Source organism: Poecilia latipinna, unplaced genomic scaffold (genome assembly GCF_001443285.1).
Source record: "Poecilia latipinna isolate Pla-1442-1.1 unplaced genomic scaffold, P_latipinna-1.0 Scaffold2744, whole genome shotgun sequence".
Classification (NCBI taxonomy): Eukaryota; Metazoa; Chordata; class Actinopteri; order Cyprinodontiformes; family Poeciliidae; genus Poecilia; species Poecilia latipinna.
Genome location: NW_015115360.1, coordinates 64,377 through 74,589, shown reverse-complemented (window position 1 = coordinate 74,589; position 10,213 = coordinate 64,377). Strand labels below are relative to the sequence as shown.

At 44.8% G+C, this 10,213-nt stretch overlaps 1 protein-coding gene across 1 annotated transcript; it reads right to left on the bottom strand.

Annotated features, from left to right (window-relative positions):
* Positions 1 to 4,495: 4,495 nt before the first annotated feature.
* On the bottom strand, positions 4,496 to 9,541 carry LOC106938992 (5-hydroxytryptamine receptor 7-like). The gene is made up of 2 exons (XM_015021216.1): positions 8,302 to 9,541; positions 4,496 to 7,698 (listed from the first exon to the last, which is right to left on the bottom strand). The coding sequence occupies exons 1-2, from the start codon at positions 8,925 to 8,927 to the stop codon at positions 6,795 to 6,797; spliced, it is 1,530 nt and encodes a 509-aa protein (XP_014876702.1). The 5' UTR covers positions 8,928 to 9,541; the 3' UTR covers positions 4,496 to 6,794.
* Between the last annotated feature and the right edge of the window lie 672 nt (positions 9,542 to 10,213).

Sequence of the window (10,213 nt, the reverse complement as noted above, 5' to 3'; positions counted from 1 at the left end):
ACAGATAAACCTGTTTTCCTCTGAAGCGTCTCAGGCACCAGGGTCTCCATCATTCAGCCTCGGTGACAGATGCGTCTGAGTGACGGGAGCAGAGACAGCTTGTGCCAGATTGGACAATAAATCAAATGAGATCAGCTCAGAGTCTGTTTTAAACAACATGATGTTACGACACCACAGGATTTCATCTCAGATCGTCATCAGCCGTAAAACAGAGCAGTAGCTGTGGAAGCAGCTTATGTTTTCTGTGTAAATCTGCTTAGAAATGAAAATAAAGTCTGTTTTATCACTGAAAAATCTCCATAAAAACCCATAAGCACATTTTATAGCAGATATAAAGGTCAGATATAAAAATGGAGCAAAAACATCTAAAATCACATTATTAAATGTTTCAGATCCAAAATATTGATTATATTGATTCCAGGTCATAATCAGCATCAGATTAAATACTTTGATTTCAGATTCCCTCTTGAAAAAAATGTTTTGATTTGCTGTCAATTTGTACTTTTTTGTACTTTGACTAGGACATATGCGCACAACTTTTACTTTGTGTTTCTGTTGTTTCTGTTTGTCATTTTAAATATTATTTTGTTCACTCCTACAAACTTTGTCTGTCCTGAGTTTTAACAGAAATAACTACAAACACACCAAATGGTCAGAAGCTTTGTGATTTATCTCAATTAAATAAAAAATAATTTCATTTTCGTCCAGTTGGAGCCTTGATGGTCACCTGCACGGCTTTATATACAAATTATAGTTGTAAAAAAGCAGAATGTGAAATCAAACCAGAAAGAATAAAGTCGGAACCAAACATTTCCTGGTGTGAACATCAGACTGATCCTTCAGAAAAATGATGTTTTAAAAGCTGTAAAGTCTCAGATTAGCTGCTGCTGTTAATGTTTGGTGTTTGATGTTCTGACAAAAAGTGAAAAGAAAATTAGCAAATCAAACAGATACGGCCGTGTTGTTCTTGTTCGCTGCTTCCCTGGAGATGAATGTTTGAAACGGTGTCATGGTTCCAGGCCATTCACTTCCTCCACATGAAAGCACATTTAGAGCCGTATAATTGGAGCGCTGCGTTTCTGTTACTGTGACGAGGAATCAAAGCACCTCTCTCTGTTTGAAGTATTAAATTAATTCTTTCATGTTTGTGATTCAAGGTTTTTAGCCAAGTAGTGACCTTGATCCTTTGCATTCTTGCTAACGTCAGACGATGTGGAGAACGCAGGAAACAGGAAGTGACCTGCAGAACTTCAGCTGTTTGTTCACGGCGCTGCTTCACTAAAAGGCTTTTATTTTTGGCACAGCCTGGTTCAGTTCAGGTGAAGGTTGCATCGTTTCTATTTACAGAGAGGCAAGCAAAGCTAACTTTCATCTTTAAGAAACACATTTAGAAAGTTCATGCCCTGCATGTAGAGAAGGATTTTGATATTAATAACTACCTCTCTGCATAAAGCAGCAGCTCTGATTCTGTGATCATCATGTCCATCAGACTCTCTGTGTGGACAGCAGGACGACGCTGCAGCTCAGCTTACAGGCTAACAGACGTACATCATCATTTCTATAAAAAATGAAACTCTGTAGACATTCTGAAAATATTTTATTGTCATGAAATGTTCGGTGTTGATACAGATCCAGTCAGAAGATTTCCACGACTCATTACGGACATGAATGTTTTTAATCATGAGACTATTAATCCGTTCTTTCTCCAGGATGGAGCCTTCATGCAGCGTCTGGATCAGTGGAGACCAGCAGCTAACGATCCGGACTGAGACCGTTCTGACTCCTTCAGCATCACTGAGCTGAGCAAACGGGAAGTTCAGGGAATGTTGGTGCATGTTGGGAATCCTTCAGAACCGTCCACAGATTCCAAGACCAGGATTTCAAACTTTTAATGTAGGAAGAAAATCCTCTTTACCAAACTGATAGGAAAACCCAATATGCTAAATGTTAAAGGAAACTGGTCCAGATGTTCAGAACCAACCAGAACCAACCAGATCTTTGAATCCAGTGGAGACCGTCTGATGTTACTACGAACTAGAAGGTGTCGACCAACAAAGAAGACCTTCTTCCATCCAGACATCTTCATACTGGGCTAAATTTAGCAGTTTTATTATTTTTTGCCACAATGCCAGAAGGTATGTCAGATTGACAAAATGGATAAAAAAATGAAGAACTACAGCAAAAATCTCAGATTTAATCTCAGATGAAAAGCTGGACTGTTGACACTTGGACCCAGTTTGATGCACCAGCAGGACAATCATCCCAAACACATTTAAAATGTTTGGAAATGGATAAAATAATCATTAACATTAACATTCTGCATTGGTCATCCCAAAGCCCCGAGCTCAACCTTCAGGGACAAGGTTCTGAAGTTCCAACCAGGTCCAGTACATCCAATCAGTTCTGCCAAAAAGACTCAAACAGAAAAACCCCAGCAGCTCAATGATGGCAGTAAAACTTCTGGTTAAGGTGAAAATGATTAAGGACAGATTCTGAACCCTGTTAGGATCTGAGAAAACCTGCAGTAAGATTATTATAAATCTAAGAAAGACACAAAGAATGATTCTGTAAAACAATGAAGACGTGTCTGACCCAGATAAACCCAATTAAACTTCCACGTGTTTCATTTTATGGGTCATGGAAGCAGCTGATGTCACAGGGGAGGAAATGTGTTCATGTTCTGATCTGCTTCTCTGCAGAGGTGATGACATGTGACCATTTTTCATATAAGACACAAACAACAGCATGAAAAACATCACAGATACAGAACGGCTTGTTTAGGATGCAAAGAGCTGCATGTGAAGAAAAAACAAATGGAACAAATCCAACAAATATCCATTAAACTGACTGAGTGAAGGATCTATTGGCACAAACACACATCACACACTAGTCACATCTAGTTAATTAAGGCTCACCTCTGACCTTATGCCCTGTTGATTCTCTACAAACATCACATTTATTACTCTACCTTTGCTGCAGTTTTCATTCCTAAATCTACACATTTTAATAACGTTAATTATCAGCTGACATCTCGTTTAACTGTTTTTGTCGATTCACATTTTTCAGGTGGACATTTGAAACCTTAAAACTAAATAAATTGATCAGTCATCTTTTTGAAGAACCGTGACTCTAATGAAAACAAATCAAAGTTAACATTACGATAGAAATATTTAAGCACAGAAAAACCTCGTTTCTTTTCTCCCTCCTGTTCAAAGTTACAACAGTGAAGTCAGCTTTGTTTTTAAGGCTGAGATGGTTTGGGTCGACGACGGGAACAGAAGAACCAAAGATGAACAACTCAAAGTTTAACTTCACTGATTATATGAGGTCCAGGTTTGGAGACGGGGCCTGATGCGTCTCCACCACGTCACAGCACAGACTGCTGAGTGTGTGTTCCTGTGTGTGTCTGCTGGACTCCGGTCTCCATATCTGCTGTGGCAGAACATGGACCTCAGCCACTGTGGCTCTGCGCCCAGAGCGAGGGCAGCTCAGGTTCTGATGCATGACTGCACCAGTCCGGGAACATTTCCTGACCAAAACCCAGCAGAACCGCTGCAGAGTCTGCAGCTCTGGTTCCTGCACAACCAAATGGACTCAGACTGAAACATCTTCACTGAACGTCTGAATCAGAGGAGGATTTCTGCTCCATCATCTGATTCTGTCCCACTTACAGATTAAAACCCGGCAGCTTCATGGATTTTGTATATTTTTCATTTCCTGCACAGAGCAGCTTTAATTAATGATTAAAGAACGAGTTAAAGGCGTCAGCAGGAGAGATCCTCTTCCTCAGCAGAACGGTTTTCCCAGCCTGCTTTGCTCCGTCTGCTGCTGCAGAATGAGCCGTAATGAGGAGGAATTTAAGCAGCAGGGGGGAGAATCCATTGTTTTACACAAAAGAACAACTCTATTCTATAAATAAAACATAAATGCAATTTACGCTGCTCCAGTTCAAACACAACCCCAGCACACACCTGAATTAAACTCAGACTGTCATAAACACACAGCAGCTTCTCTTTCTTCACATCCAATATAGTGGATACATATTCTTTTTATTAAATTAAAGCACCAGATTCTTGGTTTTTAAACTCAATAATCCACCCTGATCAACTTACAGGACAATATTGTTATATCAGGTTTTACATCCTGCTGAATGGACCAAAAACTTTCATTTCTGGGAGGAAAGTTGTCCAAGAGGTTAGTGTCCTGATCCACTGAGCTTCTATGGTTCTGTCAGTTACTTTAGTTTTGGTTGGACCTGATTGTTGTTCAGTTTGGATGAAATTAACAGTTGAAAGGTTAAAGATGTTTTGTGTTATTTTGGTGAAACTCATCCCCGTTTTGTTTTCAGCATCTTTAAAAGATGAAATATTAGTTCTTTTAACCTCAGCCTGATATATAAAACATGCAGCGCTTGTTTCATATTCATGTGATTTCATTATTGTTGCATCTTGTTTTTTCCATTTGGGAGCTCTTTGAATATTTCACAGGTTATGAATCATTTTTCTGGCACTTTTAATTAAAAACACACCCACAAAAGAATCCAGCCACTGTTACAGAAAGAGACAATGATTCTGATGCTGCGGCCCAAACATCAAACATATTTTACCTTTCTTCTTTCATGATTATCATCCAACCTGTGACAGAGAAAGACTCTTATTTTGGCGAGTACAGGAAGTCCAGTTAAGCTCTTCCTGTTTGTCTTTTAGGCTTTTGGTCCTGAACTGACTCATTTCAAACTGTGATGTAAAAAGTTTAAACCAGAGCGGGTCAACAGGGCGGCCATTATCAAACCCGCTGAGCAAGAACTAGAACCGGGGACATCTGTAACTGGTTGCCATGGCAACACACTCTGCATCACTCTGTTTGTTGCCTCAAAGAAACGAAACCGTGTGATGATATCTGAATGATTCTCGAAGCAAGAGCGACTGAACCGGCTGCTGGTCCAGCCTGTGAACTTCAGAGTCTGTCATGTTTTATGGTGGAAATCAGGCTGCTTAAAAAATCACTTCCAGTTTGGAAAGAAAACATCAGAGATCAATAAACTGGAGTTTGGCTCCGGACTCTGTTCTCTGGGCTCATTAAGGACAGAACTCTGTCAGCCTGATACCAGCAGGAAACACACTGGGTGACCGAAGACAAAAATATCCAACAGTAGATTTATGAACTGTACATGTGGAGATTAAACTGTGGTCATGGAGGTTAGATACAAAACGATTCTGTTTCATCATCTCAGAACTTTCTGTGGGAAAAACTTAGACTTTGAGTGAAAACAATCAGTTTTTAAGATGATAACTGATTCAGTTAAAGCTCCAAGTTCAGAGGCTGCATCCTAAACGGTCGACTTTAACCGGTTCTTCATCGGCCGTAACGGCCGGAAGAGAGCGAGTAAAACTGGATGGTCCAACCTGACCTCTGCGTATGCCTTGTTGCCTAGCAACTAAACACAAACTGGTAATGATTACTGTTACCCTTTTAATGTATTACACTTATAAATAAATATTTTAGTAATTTTGTATTAAAACATGCCTACGCAGATGACAGCAACCACTTCAAGCTTCTGATTTTTGTTCTGGAACATTTAGATTTTTAGATTTAAAGCAGTTTTCCTCCCATTTCATCTGCCGTTGTTACAAGAACAAAACTCTCTGGCCGCAGTGCATCTTGGGATAGGATGGACCACGAAGGACAAACTAAACCCTTCACATCCGGGGACAAAACGAAAAATCCAGAAATCCAGACAATCCTCTTCTTACAGCTGTGAGTCAATCGATCTTTTAATGCGGCATTTGAAGGAAGCAGCTCATGAATTTGGAGCCCAAATTTCGGTGACCCATTTCAAATCAAATGGTGTGTCTGCTGTAAAGTACAGCTCTGGAGCTACAAGGACATTTTACATGTTTTATTGATGATCATTTCTCATAAGTAATTATTTAGTTTCTCAGTTTTTCTCAGAGCTTTTGTAGGAGTAATAAACCAACAACACTGAGTTGTAATTCCTGACAGTCCTTCTGCTTTGAAGGAAACACAGAATAGTAATAAATGTGCGTCAGTGCTCAGTGGCCACAACTATAAATACATGAGTTTAAATCAGTTTCTTCTTCCCTTCCAGTGCAGATCTGAGTAAATGAAGCACAAAGTGCAGGTTTCAACATGAGGCTGTTGTTCCCTGCAACCAAAACCTGAAGGACAGAGCAGGAAAAGGCACAGGACGTTCAATCCAGTGTCTACAGCATCACATTCCTCTCCCCTACAGGCTGTGCTAACATCTCACAATAAATAAGTTCTGTTCAGAAGAGAGCCACAAACATCATGGATCAGATACACAGAAGCTTTCTGCTAACTATTCTGGAACAAGCAATAAGCACGGTGACGAAAAGCAGCTAGACTCTCCAGAACGTTAATCTGTAGATTATTTACATTTTTACACGTTAGTCGTTGTTTGTGCAGGTGTGTGTGCTGAAGAGCAGCTGGTGGAGAACCAACTAGCAGACGGCTGCAGCTCCTGTTTGGTTCTCCGAGGCTCCAACTGAAAACGAAAGGCAGCAAGACGTGAGCTGGTGGATCCATCCGTCCAAACAGAGGCGTGAAAACCAGCATGCAGCTCGGTCAGCTACTGTCCGCTAAACCCAGTCCACCGTAGAGCCAGACATCCCTGATCAGCCTGTCCAACACCAGCCTCCCCTCTGGCCTTAACCTTCATACATAAGGAGGAGATAATCAGTCTGGCAGCAGGGAGGTTAGTCCCGCCCTCTGGATGTTTCACAGCGGCTCTCCTGACTGGCTGCGTTGCCTCTTCAGGCGTCTGTGTCTGGCTTCTCCACCAGCTTCAGAGCCTCGTGCATGCCGGCTGCCGACAGCTTCCGGTTGATGTTCCGGTAGCGGCAGCGCAGCAGGTTGCTGTAGGTGGTCCGCAGGTCGCGGTTGAAGAAGGCGTAGATGAAGGGGTTGATGAGTGAGTTGGCGTAGCCGAGCCACAGCAGCGTCCTCTCCAGCCACAGCGGCACGCAGCTGCACTCCACGCCGCAGATGAAGGGCCGCGCCGTGGACACCAGGAAGAACGGCAGCCAGCAGAAGGTGAAGGCGCCCACCACGATGCCCAGGGTGGCCGCCGCCTTCTGCTCCCGCTTGAAGATGGACTGGTTCTTCCGCTTCCTCCGCTGGTGGTGCTCGCCACTCTTCAGCAGGCGGGACACGCGGCTACTGCACTCCTCCTCCACCTCCCGCTGCAGCTTCAGTGCCGCCGCCACGCAGTCCAGGCTCTCCTCCTCCGCCTCCTCATCACATTGCTCCGTCTCCGTTGCCTCGACGCTCCCCGTCTCCCCAGACTCCGATGGCTGCCGGGGCTCGTGCACCCCGCGGCCCCCTCTGTGTGCCGCCCCTGTGCGGTGCTCCCCGTCCCTGGGGAAGCCAGTGATTGTGTGCTTGGCGGCGCTGAGCTTGGCTGCTCTGTAGATCCTGTAGTACATGATCAGCATGACCGACATGGGGATGTAGAAGGCCACGGCCGTGGAGTAGACGGTGTAGCCAAAGTCCTGGCTGATGAGGCAGACTCTGCCGTCGTTGACGTTCTGCGCCCAGCCGAAGAGCGGGGGCAGGGTGATGGAGGCAGACAGGAGCCACACTGACAGGATCATCTTGGCCATGCAGCAGCCGTTCTGCCGGACGGGATAGGTCAGAGGTTTGGTGATGCCCAGGTACCTGCAGACGAAACAAACACAAGATGTTTACAGTTTAGACTTGAAAATGAGCTGATTGGAGAAATGACTTGCCTCTCATGAGCAACGCTCACCCCACCCCCAACAAGGTGCCCTTGAACAAAGAGCTTAACCACAATCTGTGTGAGCCATATGCAGCCACAGATGGGAGCTGTGAGATTTTCTGAATGAAAAGCAGCCGGATGCTGCAGGAAGTCGCCTGACTGAAGGTCCAGGTTACAGCTGGACCTCAAAGAACAGAACAGCCACCATCAGGGGGAAATGTGACTCCTAAAGACTACAAGAACATGGACTGATAAAAGTCTGTGTTCAGTGATCTAAATGCAGGCGTAGAGCAGAATCTGTCTGAGAGCCCAGAGAGCTGAGATCAAACCTTAAATCCTAAAACTCAGATGGAGACAGATCTGATTTTATGACTCAGTCACTGGAAATGAAGGATTAATGGATAACAAATCATCCGACAGTCTCAGTTTGATGAAGTCTGCAGATCAAAGATGTGAAAGTTTCTCCTACAACTCTTTGTTTCCTGTAAAAATTAGACTTTATGGTTTGAGGTTTAGTTTCAGAAGTTTTTTTTTTTTTTTACCTGTCGATGCTGATTACGCACAGACTCATGATGGACGCGGTGCAGCACATCACATCCATGGCGATGAAAACGTTGCAAAAAAACTGTCCGAATATCCACTGGCCGCCGATGAGGTCCGTGATGCTGACGAACGGCATCACGGCCAGCGCCACGGACAGGTCGGCCAGCGCCAGAGACACGATCAGGTAGTTGGAGGGCTGGCGCAGCTTCTTCACGAAGCACACCGAGATGACCACCAACAGGTTCCCGCAGATGGTGGACAGGGTGAGCATGGTGAGCACCCCGCCGATCAGAACCTTCTCCACGCGGCCGTAGCTCAGGATCTGCTCCCCGCACCGCGTCCCGTTCGTCTCCATGACCTGCGGCTGACTGGAGGAGGACGGAGAAGTGGCCGCTGCCGCCGCCGCTGCCGCAGCCGCTGCCGCAGCCTCTGCGGCGTCCTGCGCAATTTTCAGCAGCCGAGGCGCCAGAGCTTCAGAGATCATCATGTTGGTGGAAATGCCGGGCTCCCCGCCGCCGACTGTGTCCTCAATCATGAACGCGGACCTCATGTTGTCAGCAGAGAAAGTTCCGTTAGTCGCTCCCACAACAAGCATCCTGGAGTCCGGCTGTTGTTTTTTATCCATGGACGAACTGGACAGGCGTCCAGCGGTGACATGGACGCGCACAGCTGTGCCTGCGTTGGTGTGAAGAAAGTGTTATTTTCAGTCGGAACACAGCTACGTCTCGGCGAGCTTCGGGGACATCCTGCGCGTTATTACGCATGTGGCGCGTCTTGGGCACATTCCCAAACAGTCCGACCCATAAATCCCGTTTTGTGTCCCCGACGGTCTGTTGTCCAGCAGCTGCAACCACGCAGAAACTCCGAACCCACCGAGCGCGCGGATCTCTCGCAAAAGTTGCCACGTGACGTCAAAAGGCACCTCGGAGAGCGTGAAAGCAGCCGATCATACCTACACACACACACACACACACACACGCACACACAGTGTAATTAGGGTGAAATTCTGCCGGTCATCTGAGCGCTCTGGACTGAATGCGGACCATCTGTGCCAGAGTGGCTGTGCGTAATTGCGCAGCAAAGAGGAAATGTTCTGTGGATTGTGTTTGTGAATCCATGTGAATCTGCTGACCGGAGAGAACAAACATTTTCATATGAAGCACAGATGAGCTTTATATGAATACTTATTAAATATATTAAAGTTTGTAACAGACACAAAATTTGAGTGTAAAGCTGGTTTAATGATCGAGATGATGATTGAAAGTGTCGTAGAGGACAGGATGGTTACATAACCGAACAGAATGATTTATTGTCCCTCCTCTCCTCCCAGTCTCAGTCGTCTCATTATTTCCAGTTCAGACTCCAGCATCAGCCCCAGTCCGCCTTCACTTCGCTTCGCTTCAGTCACGTTTTGTCGCTTCAGGTGAAAATAAAGTCCATCTCCCTCTGGAACATTTCAGGAGTCATTTATCAGTCTCGGCCTGGTTGAAGATTAGAGTCTACCGCCCTCCAGTGGTCACAGTTCAGTACTGCATGCTGGCACGGCGAAGAGCTGCTCAATAAATCCTGAAGATCCATCATTAAGGCATAACATTATGACCAGCATGGTCTCTCTGCTTGGCATTAGCTACCTTTATTTAGATTTGTTTAAATGTGATGATCCCCTCAGAACAGGAACAACCTTTCAACATGTTTTACTTTATGATGTAATAAAGATGGCAGAGTGCAGCAGGTTATCGCTGAATTAGCTCTGAATGTGTTAAAGTTTTCAGTTATTCTCATGGTTTGTGTTTTGGGTTTTTATTTAGCCCTTCTCTCCTCCTCAGTGGAGCAGTAGAGATCAGAACTGAATTTAGTCTTATTCTAAATCTCATTAATTTCATAATTACAGTCGATGCGCTGCAGGCCTGC